At 35.8% G+C, this 22,114-nt stretch overlaps 1 protein-coding gene across 1 annotated transcript in view; it reads left to right on the forward strand.

Annotated features, from left to right (window-relative positions):
• Nucleotides 1–22,114, forward strand: part of Il1rapl2 (interleukin 1 receptor accessory protein like 2) — a 578,390-nt gene that overhangs the window by 516,244 nt on the left and 40,032 nt on the right. Inside the window, exon 6 of the mRNA XM_038315799.1 lies at nucleotides 7,108–7,237. Within this exon, the coding sequence (XP_038171727.1) occupies nucleotides 7,108–7,237 (130 nt within the window). The remainder of the gene's footprint in view (nucleotides 1–7,107; nucleotides 7,238–22,114) is intronic.

Here is a 22,114-nt window from a genome sequence, read left to right on the forward strand (position 1 = left end):
ACAGAAACTGTATCATTTAAATCACTGCTTGACCCATTAGCTCTATCTTCTTATTGGTTAACTCTTACATCTTAATTTAACCCATCTCCATTAATCTGTGTATCGCCACATGGCTGTGGCTTACCAGGTAAAGTTTTGGTGTCTGCGTCTGGCTGTGCTACGTGGCTTCTCCTTGACTTCTCCTTCTTCCTCCCAGCAATAACTTTAGTCCCCCCCACACACCTACTTCTATTCCCTGCACAGGCCCAGGACAGTTTCTTTATGAATCAATAGTATTCACAGCACTTAGAGGAAGCTCACATCAGATCTCTGCTTATGGTAGCAGTAAGAAGACAACTTTAACAAGTTTCCAAAAGTGAAATAAATAAAATTAGCATCATTCCAGCTGATGTTACACAATTTACAGATTTCTATGGTAGATATTCAGACACCAACTCAATTTAACTCAGACTTAATTGATATGTTAAAGACAATCATCTTGTAACCACTGAACAGTTCTACTTTAAAAACAACTGTTTATGTGCTCATTGAACTTTAAAAGCAAGTAAGGCAAGTATGAGGTTTTGAGAGAGAAAAGGTAACTCAAAACCAGAGAAAGGGAATAGTTCCAGCAGACATCACAACCAGAAGTGGGCCCGAGGAGTCTTGAGTTCTGCACATGCTATTTTAAAAAGCATGGCTCTAGATGCTCAGATATTCTGTATTGACTGAAAACCCATAAGCTACACACAGGGCTAGAAAAATCCATTCATTGTTTCAGGAAATTCATATTCAATCTGGAGCCATAATTAGAAACTGACAGATACATTCAAGATATATTGGATCTAGATAGGTATCTGAATGCATATGAAATGAAGATTCATACGTTACATATGTGAATAATCCTGAAAGCAAAGAAAGCCAGAAAAACCTCTTTCCATGCCATTGACATAGGAAGAGGCAAACTTGGAAATGCTGTGATGGGATTCCACTACAGTTCTGAGCACCCAAGGTACTCACCAAAAATAATCCCAAACATGGACGAACACACAGTTATGAAATTGCAAACCTTACAAAAACATTAGCTACCATGAGAGTGCTTCCAACAGCACAAACGAGAAAAGACCCTTTCCGTGATTAGGGATATCAGAGTAATTGCAGAGGCATTAGAGGATTTGAAGTGTTAAAAGATAAAAATGTAAGGATGTAGAAAATTGTGGCCAAAAAGGTCAATGATGGTTACTCGTGGTCTATATAAAAATTGTAATTTAGAGATGGGATAACTATATTTAATAGCAAGTTGTTGCCCTTGAGAAATTCTTAGAAATCCTGGTAGAGGAAGACATTAAGATGTGTGGAAAATTAAATGCCTTTTCTATTTTCACCCTGGCTTGCAGTTCTCTCATATCTGCTAAGTCAATCTTAGAATCTTTTAAAGCTCTTCAAGGAGTAATTATATGGATATGAAATGCAAAATAGAATCTGTTATCAAAGTCATTGAAGCTTGTCAGTCACACACCTGAAAAATATGAGAAGTTCGGAAATCCATTTATTGTCTTACTTTCAACTTTCTCATTAATGTCAAAGAAGATACAGATCAATACTCATATTTGGACTTTACTAATTTATTATTGCAAGCACAGAGTCTATAAACAATAATTCTACAAATAAATGAAAGTATCCTGTGAGACTCTATTGAATACACAATACTCACAACAAAAACATTACATTTATTCTTATCATCATGTGTAAATTGCGTTTCCATCTTTTATTATCAGTAAAGTATATAAGAAATTTCTGTGATGCATGTATACTTATATCTAAGACACCAGTTGTTCATTATTTGTCAGTAAACTACTGATGGATATCTTTGTTATACAGAACAGTCTGTAATAATAAGACGTGGATTCCATCAATCTATAACTACTATACTCTTTCCCATCTACCTACAAATACCCATGCTACACAGACACCTGCGGGCACATGGCCACACAAACCATATTGCCACTACAGCTGTCACGGACTTCATTGCATTTTAATTTTCTTACATCATAATCACATTATGAAGTCCAGGATTCATGGGCTGAGGAACAGCAGAACAATTACCAATGGTTCAATCTCCAGAAGAGGGAGGATGGGAAGGCAGGCGGTAGGGGGTTGAGAAAGGGAGGAAATAGGTGACAGAAAAAGAAAGGAAAGGAGATGAGAAGACAATCTTTGATTTGGGCTCTCATGGGATATAAATATTTGTACTACCACTTTAGAGACATTCCTCCTGAGCCCATCCTTAGCTTGAGTACATCTGTTTCAAGACAAAATCTGGTACAGTAATAACTGTCAGAATAACTAAGCTGGTTATGATTGCTAGATTTTTAAGGTCTCAAAGCAATCTTTGAAATGTTGATTCTCAGAAAGGTCTTTGTGAAAGAAAATTGAAGTAAGCTAAGGCAAAGGAGAACCAGTCCAATTCATGTACTCCACTTTGAAAAAATAAAATAGAATAAACCTTGCCTACCTTATTACTTAGTACTGAGGAACAAACTGATATTTTGATAATCTTCTGACTGCTTGGATGTAAATGCGAATTGGCTATCTCTACAGTTATGAAATGACCTTCACATTGTCTAGAGACAAAACAATACAGTAGCTAACAGATGCCAGTTCTAGATAGAATTTGATACATCAGGCATATATCAGAGATACCTAGAGAGGCTCTGTTTTAGATTAATTGCCCAGTCAATGCAGACAGAGATCCTTCCCTGCCTCTTGCAAGCGAGGATCTCTTCTCTTTAGCACATACTGAAAATAACTATATGATAAAAGCTCCCTTGGGAACTCTCCTTCCAATGTGGCAGATGATGGCTGAACAGTTTTACTGTTTGGGGCCATCAGCATAAGGCTTCAGAATATTTACTCAGCACTGTATAAAATAAACTTCTGAAATAGCTGTCTCTTCTGTTTATTTAACAAGGATCTTTCTGATGGGAAGAGAAAAATTACTTACAAGACAAATTGCTTCAATGGCCAGTTCTTTGGATGCCGTGTCAAGGGAAAGGGCAGACACTGTTATTTTTGATAGAGCACCTCAAGAAGACCCCTTTCTTAAACACTATAATAATTGTTTTTCTCAATTAAAATCATGTCAGTCATGGACACCCACACACTAAGAATCATTTAAAGATATTTTAATATATATTAACATTTAATTTAATATATAGACATTAAATATGTAGAATATTTAATATATATTATATAATGTGTCTATATATAAATTATATGATATATATCAGATATATTTTCAAGATAGCCCAAAAGAACAATAACCAATATTTATATCTATAATTGTATACACTGGTAGTTTAGTGATTACAATTTCTTATAATAAAGTTTGTCATAATCTATTAATTTTTCTGTCATCTTGTTTATTTTTTATTGTTTTTATTGAGCTACACATTTTTCTCTCCTCCCCTCCTCTCCTCCCCTTCCCCCTTCTACCCTCTCCCGTGACCCCCATGCTCCAAATTTACTCAAGAGATCTTGTCTTTTTCTCCTTCCTATGTAGATCCATGTATGTTTCTCTTAGGATCCTCTTTGTTGTCTAGGTTCTCTGAAGTTGTGGACTGTAGGCTAGTTTTGTCATGAGAATGAAAGGCAAAAGGCATAGGAAAAAACATTTTCAGGTTGAGAAAACAGGCTCTTTTCGGGTGAATTATGCATATTATAAATGCAAGAAAAATTTACAAAAAATATTGAAAGTATTGTCCCACAGATGTTCATAAATAAAAGAAAACAAGATTGCCACAGTCAAAATGAAAATATCTCTGTCTCAAGACCATGTCAGACTTCTCCTCAAATTTAATTTTTCCATGGACAATCAAGTCTGAGAAGATAGAAAACACTGAGCTAAATTTCCGATGATGTTTTTGAGTTCATGAAACACTTTCATATACATTGTCTTCTTTGAGCTTTCCAGAATTATTACCATCTTCCAACCTCATTACATTCATAGGAAATTACTTAATATAATGTTAGGTTAGGAGTATCAGCTCAGGGGCTATGGTCATGACAGATTTAAATATAAGATCCAAATTTCTTGAATTTCAGTCCAGTGTACTTTCTATAATGCACAACTATCTTACTTTTACCCAACTTCAAATGAAGCATGTGTTTAAAGATACAATCTCTAATTTGTATTAATCACAATGTGCAGATTCTTGACCTTGACAAATTGGATAACTATAGGATAATTCTAAGGTCCAGGACCTGAAATTTGAGAAGGGATATGTTAATATTATAATAAAATAAATACTCATCAATATATGTCTTTATGTGGTTAAGCCCAAGCTATTGCCCAATATCTCTGTGTTTATGACTTCCTTGTATTCCACTTTGCCTTCACATAGACTCTAACTCCTATTTAGTTGTTCCTTTATGAAAAAAAATTGTTCAAGATAGTAATTTTCTAGTTGTGGTGCTGAAAGACATTTTGATTCAGAAATTAATAATTTAGAACATGAAAGCTATTGATAAATGTAAGACAGAATGAGGACTTTGTCTATGGCAGAGAATAAGGATGGAAGCTCCACAAGGAAAATATTTTTGAAGTGGCTTTGTCTAGTGTTCTCAACAATGGAAAAGTGTGATTTGTGGAGAAAATTATGTGTGCTGGCAGGTTTGGTGTGTCAACTTGACACTAACTAGAGTCATCAGAGAGGAAGAAACCTCAGTGGAGGAAATGCCTCCATGAGACCCAGCTGTAAAGCATTTTCTCAAGTAGTGATCAAGGGGACAAGGCTCATCCTATTGTGGGTGGTGACATCCCTGGGACAGTGGTTCTGGGTTGTATGAGAAGGCAGGTTGAGCAAGCCATGGAGGGCAGGCCAGTAAGCAGCACCCCTCCATGGCCTGTGCATTAACTCCTGCCCTTTTTGAGTCCTTGTTCTCACTTCCTTCAGCAATGGCAGCAATGTTGAAGTGTAAGTCAAATAAACCCTTTCTTCCCCAGCTTGCTTTTTGATGCTTCATCGCAGCAATATAAACCCTAACTAAAATACTATGATATAGTTATAAGTTGATAGATTCATGTGTCAAGTGCCAGCATTGTATTTTCTATATCATTCTTCCCATACTTACTTTGCAGGAAAAAACCTACAATTAATAGCATCAAAATTATAAATACCTGTATGTATGATGAAAAATTTATAATTAAAATTTACATAACAAAGTTATATAATCTTTCTATAATTATTAAACATTGTAAGTGATGTAAAGAATACAGAATATATGTCAAGATTGAGTTTTTCCTGAGGTTGTATTTGTAGACATATTTGTAATTCAACATTTTAATTTTAGTTTATGTTAAGATCCTCCAGAGAGGCAGAACCAATGTGATGAAAGATAATTTATTAAGAGAATTAATGCATGTGATTATGGAAATTGAAACAGACCACAGCAAGCTATTGTGTGGTAAACAACCAAGACAGTAGCAAGTCTTAAAATCTTAGAACCAGGGAAGCTTCTGGTGTAGCTCTCAGTGAAGAAGTTGAAGACACAAGAGATCTTGAGTCTGTTAGTGGCTATCCTTGAGTTCAAGAGCAAGAGAACTCTAGTCTTAGTATCCAAAACCAGGAAAAGAAGAGTGTCTAAGGTCTAGGACAAAAAGGGTAAATTTTCTAGTAATGACTGTTTTCCATTAGAGACTGCTGTGTCACTGTGATCAAAGTAATGGGCAATATAACTTAAGGGGGAAAGATGCTTTTAGGCTTATGCATTCATAAAGTTCAGTTCCTGGTAGCTTTGTCTCCTGCAAAACTTGGGCAGAAAACATGGTGAGAGGAGGGCTGCAATGAAAGAAGCATCTCTTTGTTTCTTGACATATAGGAAATGAATAGCAAGTCATGCACAAAGGAAGAAGGGAATGCTATAGCTCAAAGACCTCTCACCAGAAACCGATTTATTCCAATAGGCTAAACCACCCACCCACCTTCCACCAAACTCCACATTTGCAATCACATTACATATCCCTCCAGGGTTTCAGTGATTATTTGAAAGCCCTTTTGTAATCCAGTTTTCTTTAGAAATGTCACTGGAACATAAACAGAGGTATTCTTAACTAATCCCGGAGAAGTTTCTTAGTCTCATCAAGATTAACCATCACAGGACCAGGGAGATCGCTTTGTAAATAAATTGCTTACTACATAAGCAAGAGGATCAAGTTCAGATCCCCTTTCCCTACACAAAAACCTGGACATGGCAGCCTGGCCCAACTGCAATCCCAGTGCTGGCAGGTAGTAACAAACTGGTTGCCAGCTGAAAGAAAACACCAGATTTACTAAGAGACCATGCCTCAAAAAATTATAGAAGACACCTGGCATTGATCTCTGGCCTCCATACATAGACACAAGTACACATCTTTGTTTATACTAGAGAGGTGGGGAGAAGAGAGAAAAAACAAGGAGGTGTATAACCACACTCTCGTTTTTGAATTCTACTTGGGCATGCAACAGTGTGTACAATCCCAAATCGACCCATCACCTCTGATGCCAAGCTCTTCTAAAAAAACAGTCTTATATATGTGACCAGAAATAATGATGACCAGCTATGGAGGTATCCCTTAATCCTCTCAAGTCAACACCAAAATTTAACCATCATTCTGTATTATTTTTCTCAAAATAGATCATAATAGGAAGAAACAAATAAAAGTTTATACGATATAAATAGTGGACACTCTAGTATTGATTTGTCTTCTTGCTTATAAAGAATTAACATATACTCTTAAATAATTTTAATTTTAACGGCAAATTCTCATAAGGAATACTTAGTACTCTCCCAAGAGAAAAATAATTAGGGATCATTTCCATTTGCTTCTTTTATGACAGTTCTTGGGAGAGGTACAGTATAATTAAAATGCTGTAAAGTAATAATTTATTTACTTTTCAAATTTTATAATAGCTTGAATTTTATAATTTCCCTAAAGCCCTCATAATAACATTTTTTCTCACATGCAAGAATTGTTGGAAAATAGGCCACCTCTGAGTTTTCCTTTGTATGTGAACTGTCTATCCTTGTCTCACAATAAGAACAGGAAGAGATTTGCTCATTTATTGTTTTTTTTTTTCTCTTTCTCAGGTAAACCTCTGAACATCCCATGCAAAGCATTCTTTGGATTCAGTGGAGAGTCTGGGCCAATGATCTATTGGATGAAAGGCGAGAAGTTTATTGAAGAACTGGCAGGTCACATTAGAGAAGGTGAAATAAGGTATAGGAGTCCAATTGTTTATTTTTCTTTAGTATCTTTACAATTAGTCAGTAAATCATGCTAGGAGGGATTCTAACTAAAAAGTTTTTATTGCAATGTCAAGGTATTCTATGCTCTAAGACCTGATATGTTGGGAAGATAAATTAAAAATGTGCATTTGCAAAAACAAAGGCTTTTCTTCTCGTGTCTAACAGTCATTTCTGAGGTTTTTTTGGAAGATTCCCTCAAAATATAATGATCCCCTTCAAGCTTTCAAAGCAAATTCCATGATGTTTTCCAAGTTTAGGCCACTGTTTCTACACTGGTAAGAGCAGGGCTTTAAACTTTGCAGATGGCATCTAAGCTTGAGGGACAAATCTCTTGTTCTGTTGTTCAGGCTAGTCTTAGACTTTCTGTGCTCAATGGATCCTCCCACTTGAGCGACCCAAAATAGATAGAACTGTAGGCATATGTGCGCCATACTTTGCTCACACTATAAAATACTTACCATAATTAGTATTATTTATAATTGCTCCTGTGACAATAAGTATTCATGTGTTTACTCAATAATTATAACCTATAGATTCATAATTTTGAGGATTCATAATCTCCAAAATCATATATTAAAATTGACAATAGAGGTATATTTCTAGGAAAAATATTTTAGGAAAGTATATTTGATGTTATCAGTTATCAGAAAAATTAAAATTATATGAATCCACTTCATACTCCTTAGGATGCCTTAAATAAAAAAATAGAAAAAAAATTGAGCTATAGATTATGTTGGTGAAGATGTGGAGAAATTGGGAACCTCACACCCCAATGATACAAATGTAAAGTAGTGTAACAACTTTGAATAAAGTACAGGTAAATCCTCAAATGCTTAATCATAGTGCTATTAGGTGATACAGCACTATACCTGCTAGGTATATACCCAACACAAATCAAAGCATATATCCACATATGAATATGAATATGAATGTTGATAGAAACATTATGTTGAGTGAAAAATGGAAAATATAAATATCTATCAAGTAAGGAATAGAGAAATCAAATATGGTATATCTACAGAGTGGAATATTATTTTTATAAGATGTTTTGAAGTACTGGCATCTACTAACAACATGAACATACCAGAAAACATTTGTAAAAATAAACTGGTAGCAAAAAAACACATATTGTATAATTTCATTTATAAGAAATTTTGGAACAGGATATCTGCAGAATTGTAAACATGATTCCTGCCTGTCCGAGGCTGGTTTGGATGGATGGTATTATAGGTGCTCATAGTCACAGTGAATAGATGCAACATTTTTGCAAATGTAGTCAAATCAAAATTAAAACAAATGCACATTTTTCAAGTGTATGTTTTTCAGTGGGTTTTTTTGTACCTTCATAATATTATACAACTATATTATATATTACAAGAACAGTTTCAAAACTTTAAAAGAAAATCCTGGACTTCATAGACTATGACTTCTTTTTGACAAAAGGAGATTGTTTTAGACGGGGTTGGAGAGTTGGGTCAGTAGTTAAGAGAACTGACTGCTCTTTCTGAGGACACAGGTTCAACTCCAGCACCCACATGGTAGTTATTTGTAACTTCATTTCCAGAAGATCCAACACCCTCAAACAGACATGCATGCCAGCAAAACACCAATGTACAAAATTAAAAATATTAAAGAAAGAAAAAACTCTTTTAGAATCAAATCATGGTGATGGTTATACATACTAGTCAACATTATAAGATAATTAAACACAGCTTCAGTGGAAAAATTGTATAGTATGTGATTTTTTTTCTCAAACAAAAGCCATTTTCAAGAGTATTTTGAGGTATGGTATGCTAAAGCTGAGGCTAGCACTGAATTCCTTAACCTCCCTAGTGCTGATAATTACAGTCATTAACTACCATGCCAGGTTTTTTGATAAAGCTGTTTTCACTGTGCATTTTTCTAGGTTTTAATCAGTTCTTTAAGAATTTTTTTTACAGTGTGTTTGATTATATCCAGTCCCTTCCCCAGTAACCCCAAGATCCATGACCTTTTACTACCCTCCAAACTCTGTGTCCACTTCTTTTTTTGTAAAACCAATCAAGTCTAATTTGTGGTACCCATATAATCTCAGATGCTTTAAATTTTGAATGCATTGGTTACCTGGCATAGCAAAGATATTCAGCAAACAATAAGCCTCAAATTTAAAATCCTTGTAAACTTGAAGTTTACTAGTTAGTGCCATTTTATTAGAAAAATTTTAATCATTTATTTGCAACTAATATAGTTAAATTTATTTTAAATCACTTTAGAATACTCATGCTTAAAATTATTATCAACATATCTGCTTTAAAATGTACCACTTTTCATTTTTTTCTGAGAATGCAATTATCCCTCAAAAGGACACCTGTTAAATACATTTGTACCTACTTAGTTCCTAATTGAATTTCTACTACCCAAAGGCTCAGAGCTCAGTTTTTTAAACAAGAATAGTAATTATATGAACCCAAAGTAATTACCTCCCCATTCTTGGATGTGACTGAGTAGATTTTGAAAGTAAACAGTTTTATTGGCCTGTAATTGACAGGCAATAAACAACACATAAGTGAAGGTTTATAATCCACACAAGCTAATTGATGTACGCATATGCTTGCAAAACAGGTGCCATGAAGGAGCTAGCACCTCTTGTTTCCTATATCACTAATTTTCTTGTCACTATAAATCAGTCCAAATATTGTAGTTTTATACAAACAAAATAATATTGTAGATATGCTTCATGTTTGAATTATTTCACTTGAGAAGTCATTCTGAGAATTAGCCATGTGTTATGTGTATGAACAGCTCATTCTCTTAATATGAATGAGTATGGTATGTGGAGAGAGTATATAAAAATTTGACTATCCATTTACCTGTTGATTGCGTTTGGGTTGTATCTAATTTAGAACCAGTAAAGATGATATGAACATTCATATATGCATGTCTTTATGGAGATATAGTTCCTTTTTCCTTGGCAAAATATCTAGATATGGAGTAGGCAAGTCATATAAAAAGTGCACATTTAGCTTTTCACTTACTTTTGAATATTTTAAACTATAATTTAGTGCAACTAATGGCAAATTTATTTTTAATTGTCTGTCCTCATACATCATACTCATTTAATATTTTTCAGAATAGTATTATTTGTTAATGAAATCATTTAATATAACACATTCATTGTATCAAAGAGCAGAGACATAAAGGCTAGGAATGTCTTACTAGTTTGCAGAATAATTTAGCTTTGATGCAAAGATTAGGATTCAGGACTATTTTTATGGCAATGATGGCTCTACGCACCATGCTGGAACTATTTCATTAAGGACACACTGATATATATGGAGAGACTCAAACCATATGAATTGCATTTCAAAAAAGACTTTAAACACAAAATAAATAAAACAGAAAATGTGCAGAAGGACGTGTGGTACAGAATTTTGAGTATTGATTGTATGTGTACTAAAATATACATTACTTTGAATTTAGTTTAATTCCACTTTTACTTTAGGTTTCCTAGTTTTAACTCACAATGAGAAGTGATACACAACAGACAAATGAAATATACTGAAAAGAATAAATGAACTCCCATTTGCTAACAGTTTCAACAAATGACAAACACATTCCAATATTTGCATCAGAATCTGTCATGGTTCCTGCCAGTTTTGTGTGCATTTTTTCTGATGGTCCCAGTATTCTTTAAAATATCTGTGTGTGAAAGTTAAATGCTGCTATGAACATTGATTTTTGTGTTCTAGTCAAAGCCTGGTCATAGCTGGATGGTGTAGGAGGTCATTCTGTCTATGTGTTACTTTTATTGGTTAATAAATAAAGAAAACTGTCTTGGCCTAGTTGATAGGGCAGAACATAGGTAGGCAGGGAAGACAGAACTAAATTCTGGAAGGAAGAATGCAGAGAGAGAGAGCCGCCGTGGAGCCACCAGATTCAGACATGCTGAATCTTTCCCAGTAAGCCACTGCCACATGGTGATATACAAATGAATAGAAATGGGTTAAATCAATATGGAAGAGTTAGCCAATAAGAGGCTAGAGCTAATGGGCCAAGCAGTGATTTAATTAATACAATTTCTGTGTGCTTATTTTGGGGCTAAGCAAGGCAGGAAGCCAGGATGAACAAGTGGGCCCTCCTCCCTACAACAGCTGGACAGGCCCGCAAACCCCATCTTTATTCAAGTACTCTAGAAATACTGCAATTATGAATAATTTCCCTGCCTTCTGAGATGTAAATCTAACATCCAAATCTATTTTCCTAATGACTAGGGGGCCACCTTTAAGAAAATGAACTCAAAAACAAACAAATACAGGGTCTCTCTATGTAGTCCTGGTTGTCCTGGAACTCTATGTAGGACAGGCTGGCCTTGAACTCACAGAGATTTGCTTCCTTCTGCCTCCAGAATGCTGGGATTATAGGTGTGCACCTCCATACCTTGCTTTTATCTTTTGTTGGAGGGAGAATTATAATACAACATTTCTCCCTCCTCTTTTCTTACTCCAAACCCTCCCTTATAAACATCCCCATTCTTCAAATTCATATCCTCTTTTATTATTAATTGTGATTCAATGTGTATATGTATATATCTTCTAAAATGCAGCCTGATTATCCCTTATAATATTACTTATATATATGTTGTCAAGGCTGACCATTTGGCACTAGACAACCAATTGGTGTGCTTCTTCCTTGGGAAGACCACCTTTCATCCTCCCAGCTTTCCTCAGTTGCCTATAATTCTTTGTGTAGGGTTGAGGCTTTGTGGGCTTTTCCCCATCCTCTTTGGCATGTCATTTGGTGTTGTCCTTACTATTAGTTTTAGTATTGTACATATTTTAATTATTTATTTTCTGTTTTTAATACATCACTAGCTACCACAGTTTCTCTCTTACCTCCACTTCTTCCAACTGCCCCCCTACTCCTTACCTCTTCTCCAGATCCACTATTCCTTCATTTCCATTCAGAAAAGAGCAGGTCTCTCAGGGATATCAACAGAAAAGGCATAAGAAGCTGCAATAAGACTAGGCATAAACCTTCATATTAAGGCTGGGTGAAGGAACCCAATTGGAGAAAAAGGGTCCCAAGAGCAGGCAAAAGAGCTAGAGAAATCCCCCCATTCACATTGCTGGGAGTCCCACAAGAACATCAAGATAACCATTAGGAGTGGTGGTGGTAGTGCATGCCTTTAATCCCAGCACTTAGGAAGCAGAGGCTGGGGGATTTCTGAGTTTGAGGCCAACCTGGTCTGCAGAGTGAATTCCAAGACAACTAGGGCTACACAGAGAAACCCTGTCTTGAAAAACAAACAAACAAAAAACTCAACTTAATGTAAGATGCTAAAAAAGAAAAATATTGTATATATTTATGGGGAGAAATACAGTATTAGCATTCTTCTTTCCTCAGATGTCTGTCCTGTCTATGTGCTGGAAAACTTTGGACTCTTTATTTTTTTTTTGGCAGACAAACTTAATATTTCTCAAAACTTTTGGACAGATAATTTGTAAATGTGTTAAAGAAGATTCCCATTTATTTTCACCAAATTTCTCCTATTATTTATTAATATCTTCTGTTTCTATGTTATATTTATTATAACATGAACTAAAAATCACTGCATACTTTTAACTAAGATTCATCCTTCAATTTAGCCTCCCTTAGCTTTTACTGATTTTTCTTTCTCCAGGATTAGCATTTAAGGCAGATGCCTAATTACATTTCAGTGTAGTTACAACATTTTAAAGAGAAGCAAGGCATTTCTGCTGCTGTTCTCTAGAGCTGACAGAAGACAAAATACACAAACATGAAGCGAGTTCAGAGCCAGAGTCACTATATTAGGTGCTAAATGAATCAGCCTTTAGGGACTTGCAAAATGCTATTGTTTATTTTGTTATATTTTCTTCCTCTACTTTCCCCCAACCCCCCACTAACAGATTTTTTTTAAAGGAGGAATACATGACTTACTTGCTCTGGTGGAAAGTTGCAGAGTATTTGTTTTGAAACTTTTACAAAACCCACTAGCTAAATAGAGACACCTTTAGAGAAATAAAAATGAAGAGGCAAAGGTTCCTGGCCAAGATAAACACATGGTCAGCCATTTTTTAATATTAATTGTGTGATCTGTGATTTATTTGGGAGCTTGTGTGTGTTCCAGCATTCCTTCAGGCTGTGGCCATTTATGCTAACATAGGAATTAATTACTAGACCCTGTCTTCTAGCCTCCAAAGCCAATGTCCTTGAAATAAGCATACAAGATATTTCACAAAGAATAGCAGATTGGGACAAATAACATAGTTTAGTAAAAAAATGCTAATGATACAATTACTAGAACCAAGATCTGAATTCTTCCATGGCCTACAAATTTATCTCCAAAGGGTGTAGCTGTAAATGTAAAATGCTGAGGTTTTAATTCTAGGATTTTTCTCAAAGGCTTTTCTGTAAACAAGACTGACTCTGAATACATGTTTTCCTTCATGTTGTCTTTCTTTCTTCAGGTTTTTATTATCAATTATTTTAAACTGTATACTTTATAAGCAATAGAAATATTTCTCACCATCATGAAGGCTAGGAAAGGAGTCATCAGATTTGGTGCTTTTGCATGTGTCTTCACATAGCAGAAGGGGCACAATAGCTCTCTTGAGTTTCTTTGATAAAAGCACTAATTTCTTTCATTAGAGCAAAGCCTTTATTGCTAAAGCAAATTCCAAGTGTCCAACGGTTAACACTAATATATTTGCTGTTCATTTGCAATATGTGAATTTTAAAAGAGAAACAAGCATTCATATTATGGAGAGGGCATTCAAATGGACTTGTGTTTTAATCTAGTCGTAGTTTTTGTGCTGTATGTGCGTGTTAACAGTGCATTGCCTGTAAGTGGAATGATGGTTACTAGAGATTGGGAAGGGAAAAGGCAAGGGGAAAGGGGAAGGAAGGTTGCTGGATTTGGTCAGCCTGTGCTATATATATATGTATAGAGTTGTCCTATGAGACCTTATTAATATTATAATTAGTGCTTATTAAAAATTTTAAAGTCCATTGTTAAGTAGCTATAACTGAAAACACAATTAAGTAAGTAGTCCTTGGATAGTTGAGAAGCAACCCTTCTGTCTAGACTCTCGGTCTCTGGGTGCCGCTTCATCCTATGAGTATGTGTTGCAGCTTGGAACCTCTTGCTACTTCCTCAAAGGAATGAAAGGCTTTAGGTTCAGAGAGGGGGATGGCGGGCTGGAAGGGACTTGAGGAAGGAAAGAGAGGATGAAAGTAATATAATTCTGTTTCAATTCAAAACATTTTTAAAAACAAATAAATAAAATATAATAAACTACCTAGAGCAAATGCTGATATTTACTAGCAGGGGGTGATCAATGATATAATGTTCCTCAATCTTCAGAGATTACAACCTCTGAAGACAGCAGTTTACCAGCGGTTTGCCCAGAATTTGAGTGCAAAACCTGGCCAAGGTTTCAGAATTATCAGTTTGTTCCGAATCACTTTGACTTCTAATGTCCTTAACACATCTTGATTTGCACTTATTGCCATATTCCCTATCATTTCCCTTTAAGAAAAGATGGGTGTAACTCTTTCATGGCTCAGAAACTGCTAAGAAAACACTGATCCCCAAGAAAATCAGAACTCGTAATGAATTATCTATTCACACTTGCCAGCCTGTCCCAAGCAATTACACCCAAACTCTTCTACTGGCTATGTAAGGCGTAATTTGTAGAAGTGGTGAGAGGTTCATGTGTGCCTTGTATTTTTCATTACATTTTCTATGATATAAAGTGATTCCAAGAAATCTTTCTGCAAGCTTCACTGTGTCTTTTTAGATAACTCAAACGATCATTTGAAGAAGAACTGACTGGGGCTGTTCCTGGGAGGGGTTTGTAATTGCTGTGACCCTGCTAAAGCTGGATGGGAACTGTTTTACAAAGTGCAAATAGAGAGTTCACAGGAAGGACTAGCCTTTGAGGGAGAGAATCGTAGAAAGGCTACTTTAGCTGTGCATGTGCACATGAATTTCTTTACTTAACATCCAAGACTCATGAGAATTAAATATATATTTATATACATATATAATTTTCTACCAAGATATATATTCCACATTACTACTAAAATTACCAGATAACATTGAATCAATCTTATTAAACAAAAAATAATAGTTTTAAAGAGTGCCTGTGCCTGCAGGGATGTAAATTGCATCTCATTGGTTAAAGAACCTGGATGAATTCCACAGCAATTGCTTTGTTCCAATGGAGAATAATATTTTTTATTACAAAATCACATGCTACAAATCACTCTATCAATGACAAATGATTTCTCCTTGGGCAATACTGCAAAGCAGTTTACAGAATCTTTTATAATTGTTGCCCTCTGCTGGGAGAAAGGAGTCGAGAGAAGTTATGTAGCCTGGGCCGGAGATGGATGCCAGAACTTTAGCCAGTAAGCCAGTGCCACATGGTGATGCACAGATCAGTGGAGATGGGTTAAATTAAGATGTAAGAGTTATCCAATAAGAAGCTAGAGCTCATGGGCCAATCAGTGTTTTAAATAATACAGTTCCTGTGTGATTATTTCTGGTCTGAGTGGCCAGGACGAACAAGGGCCTGCTGCGACAGCCCTCCAAAGACATGTTCAATCTATCTTCTGGCTTATATGAAAACCTTCTTAAAATGGAAATAATTTCATTTCCACTCAAGTTCTGAAAGGCTAGAAACTCAATATAAGCTTTGTTTTGAGTAGCAATTTCTTCCTTTTGCTTTGAACTCTTTTTGGTCTTCAGTATACCTTTAAGCTGTAATATTCTCTATGAATAAATGAATGGAGTACTGCTACAAAAGAGGAAATAGATATCATAAAACATTTTATTCTTAAAGTGACTCTACTGAAGAGCTACCTCTGGACCAGTGACATGGCTCATTTAACACTTTAAGGTACTTTCTGTCAAACCTGATGCCATGGGTTCACATGATTGATGGAAGGAGACTACAGATTTCCACAAGTTGTCCTCAGATCTTCAAAATGCTCTGGGGAATGCATCTCTCCACATACAAAAAAAAACATTATACCTTTCTAATAAAACAATATGCAGCACATGTAGTTTTCCCCATAAGGTAATTATGTGTCACTTAAAGAATTAAATATATTCTGATAAGTATACTGCAAGGCAATCACATACCATACTGTGTGGATATCACACTACATACATGCACAGATCATGATGGTTATATTGCAGTTAGTTGTCACCTTAGAGGTACATGGTCATACATGTATCTACCATTTACCTAAATGTCTTTATGTCATTCTTGCCTATGTAGAGGAACTAATTAAGAGTTCCAGAGCAAAACAATAGTCTTTGTTCTGGCAACTTCACGCACACTTTTTCAGTGCCTTTAAGCACACCACATACTCTCCATCTTCCCAGAGGGAGACTTCCAAAGTAATTTCCTACTTCACTCACTTTCAGCCCAGCAGAAGGATCATGAAGCAATTTTCATGTGATTTAAATGAATTTCAAATATAACACATATGTGTAAGCAGATTTTGACAAATCATACAAAGGTTTCAAAATAAAATAAAGCCTTGGTGGGCAGCATGGTTTTAGCCCAGGTCAGTCTTAATTGCCATTAATCTTAAAACTGCCGTTTCTCTGAAGTATCCTTTTGTGAGGACTGGTATCCACTGAGTTTTAGCCCAAATACATGCATAAGATAGGTAAAGTCTATCTAAGACGCATTAATTATTTCTCCTTATTTACTGAGTGTACTTAGATGCCTGAGCCTCAACTATACTGTCTTGGGTTGTATGATTTGCTGGGCAAGAACATCTAATATAAATAATACTAATAATACTGCTATTTCATATTGTTATAATACTCAGAATATTGCAAAACCACTTTGACATTCTATATCACATTGGAGTCTCATCCTAGTCAGCTAAGATAAAGAGTATTATCTTTATTTGGCAACTAAAGAAACAGAGCTTCAGAGATTAAGGAAAAGCTTCTCTTCAGCAGTTTACCAGTACAGTTACGGTAGATTGAATGAATAAAAACATATCTTTCAAGAATCTTTAATTGGCCAAAATATTTTGTTGCATTAAACATTTAGGCTGCAGAGAGACAAAAGTTCCCCGGAACTGAAAGAGTGAAAGTATGGAGTGAGGATAAGCAGTCCTGTCATTAATCAGGGTGGGAGGACAGACAGATAAAGCCAGCTGCAAAGTTAACAGAAAACACTGTTTCTCCCAGGGTCAGGGAGCAGTTGTAAAATGTTATAAGGACCCATCCTCCCCCAAGTGATTACTGCTTTCCTACCAACGATGCCTGGATCTGCTTTGCTATCGGCATTTAGTGCTAAGGATACCCAGAAGTTAAACCACCCTCACCTCGTGACAAAATCCAAGCCAAAGTTAATTCCCCTTTTTCTGATACCACTCCAGAAATCACCAATTCTTCTTTATGATCCCCTCAGTATCTTAAAATCTTAATGTTACACTTTTTTTTTTTGTAAATCAACGATCAGTTGGCAGCTGCTTGACTGCCTCTCCTCAATGTAGTGAGTCAATAAATCTGATCTGCTCAGACTATAGACTTGATGCTGGTCTTGGACTAACAAAGATTTAATAGAAAAATAAAAGGAAACACATAACATCAAAAGAAAGATTTATTCAATTAAAAGGTTTTTTTTTTAATATACCTCCTGTCTTTCGTATTCTCAGTCATCATCTCGGGGCAATGATTGCTATTAATTCAGAATAATAACCCAGACACTCTGCATGAAGTAAGACATCAAAGGAGGAGTCAGTTTGGTTGAAGGGGGTATTTACAGTCAATGGAAATTGGATTTAGACATCATAGTACTATTTACCTCAATTAAGAAACCAACACACTTTTCTATTGAAATTGCAGGTGAACAGAAAATTCAGTTAGTCAGAATCCCCAGGCCCGTCCAATTCAATTAACCAATATTTCATTGCATCCATGTGCTTTATCTACATGTCATGTTGCCATTCATTCCCTTTCGGAGTGCTTTTTCTCCGTTTTGGATCTTCAGGTGAGCAGAGATAGGACATCTACAGAATCGTATAGTTCCTACTCTCAATTCACTGCTTACTACTACATGCAGAATCCCAAGTTTACAATTCTTCCGACTATGATTTCAAACTAACACAAAACAGACACACCTTTAGTAGAAACTGCTTCCAACCTTGACCAGACGGATGATAAGTGATATGACACCCTTTTGATACACTGGGCAGGACCTTCAGCTGCAGCTCCTAGTCAGCCACACCATCACCCAATCTACTGGACTGTAGCATGGCCTGAATGTGTAGGTCAGAGGACAATTTTCAGGGGGTGTCTCCTTCCACCTTGTAGAGGTAGTTTCTCTCTCGTTTCGCATCATGCATCATGCGAGGCTAGTGAGCCTGCAAGCTTCTAAGTGAGTTTTCTGTCTTTGCTTCCCCTCTCACTGGACACTGCATCAGGATTTTTCTATGGATCAAAGGGATTGAGCCCAAATCATCAGGCTTTTGTGGCAAGTGATTTTACCTGCTAAGCCATTCTATTGGCTCTCTGGGCATGATCTCAGTAGTGCCAGCAATGGAGTCTGGGAAATGTCCATACAATCATGCAGATGGATTGTGGACTCACAGGTAGCAAACTGACAAGGAAATTCGTAAAAGCCCTGCTGCTACTGGAAGAAACTCGAAAGTACTAGCCCTCACTCGGTTTACATGTGCCATTGCTTCCATAACCCCTGACAGACACCAAAAATCCGTAGCTAGAGAAGGGCACAGTTATGTGCATATATCTTATGTATTTCTCAAATAGTTTTAACTTAAGTAATAAATTTTATGCGTATTCATGGCATAAGGCATACTGACTGAATATAGGTATAAATTGTGTACTGTGTAAATCAATTTTAATAAACCTATCACCTTAAATATTTATCATTTCTTAATAATGAAAACTTTCAAAATCCACTTTTTCTAATCTTTAAAATATCCCTTTCTGTTGTCGACAACCACCTATTCTACAGTAATATTTTGGAACTACTTATGCCTATCACCGTTATGTTACTTAACACTGGTCAGCATGTCCTGATCTCCTACCTCTGAGAACCATTATTTTTTCTTCTATGAAATCAAATTAAAATATTCTACACTGTCTTGGTTGTGGTGATGCACACCTTTAATTTCAGCACTTGGGAGGCAGAGGCAGGCCCATCTCTGTGAGTTCAAGGCCAGTCTGGTCTGCAGACTGAGTTCCGGGACAGGCTCCAAAGCTACAGAGAAACCCTATATTGGGAAAAAAATCTACTCAGGAGCTAGGGAGATGGTTCAGTAGTTAAGAGCACTTGCTACCCTTCCAGAGAACTGAGGTTCAGTTACTCGCACCCACATAGAGGCCATTGTAACTCCAGTTCTGGAGAATCTGGCTCCCTCTTCTGGCCTCCATAGGCACTGCTTATACATGGTGCACATATATATGTTGACTTGAGATTTCTGTCCCTCCTGGTCCCACAGCCCCTTAGCCCCAAAGAAACACACAGAGGCCTACATTAATTATAAACTGATTGGCCTATTAGCTCAGGCTTCTTATTAACTTTTACAGCTTATATTAGCCCATAATACTTGTGTGTGTGTTAGACATGTGGTTTGGTACCTTTATTCAGCGAGGCAGTCACATCTTGCTTGCTGTGTGTCTAGCTTCCTTTGTGTCTCGGTGAGGACTTCAGACTAAATCTTTCCTGTTCCCAGGGTTCTCCTGTTGTCCTTGCCCCACCTCTACTTCCTGGTTATCCCACGTATACTTCCTGCCTGGCTATGGGTCAATCAGAATTTATTTAAAACATAATTGACAGAATATAGCATTTATTAAAAATAATACAAGTGACAGGATAAATGACTATTGTCCCATAGCATATATAGATGCAGGCAAAACATTCATACACGCAAAAATTTTCTGTAGATGAGAGAGAACACAAAAAATTTCTATAGATGAGAGAGATCATGCAGAACTCATCATTTCCATATACCTAAAATCACTCCAGTTTATTTATAATATCCCGTACAATGTAAATGCTATATACAATATTGTTATACTGCATGAATCATAGAATGATGATAAGAAAAATCTTACATGTTTAATGCTAGGATTATTATTTCCAAATATTTTCAATCTCTGTCTTAATCTGTAGATGCAGAACCCACAGAAAAGGGCAGCTCAGAGTTATTTATTTTTTATTTTCTTCTTTTTTTATTTCCATAGTTAAATAATCTTGCAGGAAATCAATAATGAAAACAGTTAAAAAGTGTTAATTTTATTGATATATCCCAGCTCATCACAATTCTAAGTATATGGAACTTTAAAAATATCTGTTTATTGGCACTGATTATACCAAATTAACTCATATAGTACCTTGCTAGCATTATACACATACATTCAGAATTTAATTTTTTAAAGGCTTAATTTACATAAAAATCAAAATGAAAAGTAGAGTTCTTCTTTATCTCTGTCCTCTAAACAGCACCATATGGGTACACTGCTTAACTCTGACACATCCTTATCATGTAAAGTCTGCAGTTTACAACAGCATCCATTCCTGGTATTGTTCATTCCTAATATTTCAGCAAATGCAAAGTGATATGTTATTTACCAATGTAGTACCATGTAGAATACTTTCATTAACCTCAGAAACCTCCCTGTCCCACATATTTCTCTCTCTTCTTCCAAATCACATGATCAGTCTCCTGATGTTTGTACTGTAATTGCTCTTTCTGAAACACTGTAGAGTTGGAATCCAATATTAGATAGTTTTCCCTTTTTCCTTTTACTTTTTTTTAGCATTTTCACATCATACAGTACATAGCTTGTTCAGATTGACTTTTTTACTTAATTATATGCATTTGTGGGTTTTCTGTGTCATTCCATGATATTCTACTATGCTTTAAAGACATCACATCTGACTTATTTTTATCTGGTTTTCCTGATGTTACGGAACTGTCCTCTAGCCTCCAGTCCTATTGCTTCTGTCTCCCAAGTGCTGGAGCTGCTATCAGACCCAACCACTCTTTGCTATTATGAAACTTTTTGGAAAGACAATGGTAAATGAATTATTTATTAGGCATATTTAATAGCAATTTATTACGTTTATAAGAAATGAGAAGATACATGGATAAATTTTATGTGGTTTTTATACAGTAAAATGATTAGCAGAAAAATACAGAGAACTCTTATGTATCTCTCTGTACCTCTTTTCGTTTTCCCCTATCATCACTATCTTGCATTATTGTGGGGTATTTGTTACAATGCACAGAAAAACTATCAAGCAATATTGTGAACTAAGGCTCATAATTTACATTGGGAATCACCCTTTGTAATTTATAGTTCTATGGACTTGGAACACTTATATTTCACATAACAATAATATAATAATTCACTTATAATTCCTATAACAATCATTGTAGTATCATACTCAGAAGTTTAGCTGTCTCGTAAATCCTATTTTCTGCTTAAATTCATCCTCACTTCTTCACTGAAACCCCCAGTAACCAGATATTTTTGAGGTTATAATTTAATTACATTTCCCCCTTCCTTTTCCCCAACTCCAAACCCTCCTACATAACCTCTCCCCACTCTACTTCAAATTTGTGGCCCTTTTTTTTCAGTAATTGTTATTGAAGACACATATACATAAGACTACACTCAGTCTGTATAATATCACTTTTATGTATGTTTTCAGAGCTAATTAATTTGTATTGGATAACTAGTTGGTGTGCTCTTTCCTGGGAAAAGGCCATTTCTCCCACTTTCAGCATTCCTTAGTTGCCTGTAGTTCTTTATGAAGTTAACTTGTCTATTCTTGTTATTCTG

The sequence above is a fragment of the Arvicola amphibius genome, chromosome X (assembly GCF_903992535.2).
Source record: "Arvicola amphibius chromosome X, mArvAmp1.2, whole genome shotgun sequence".
NCBI lineage: Eukaryota > Metazoa > Chordata > Mammalia > Rodentia > Cricetidae > Arvicola > Arvicola amphibius.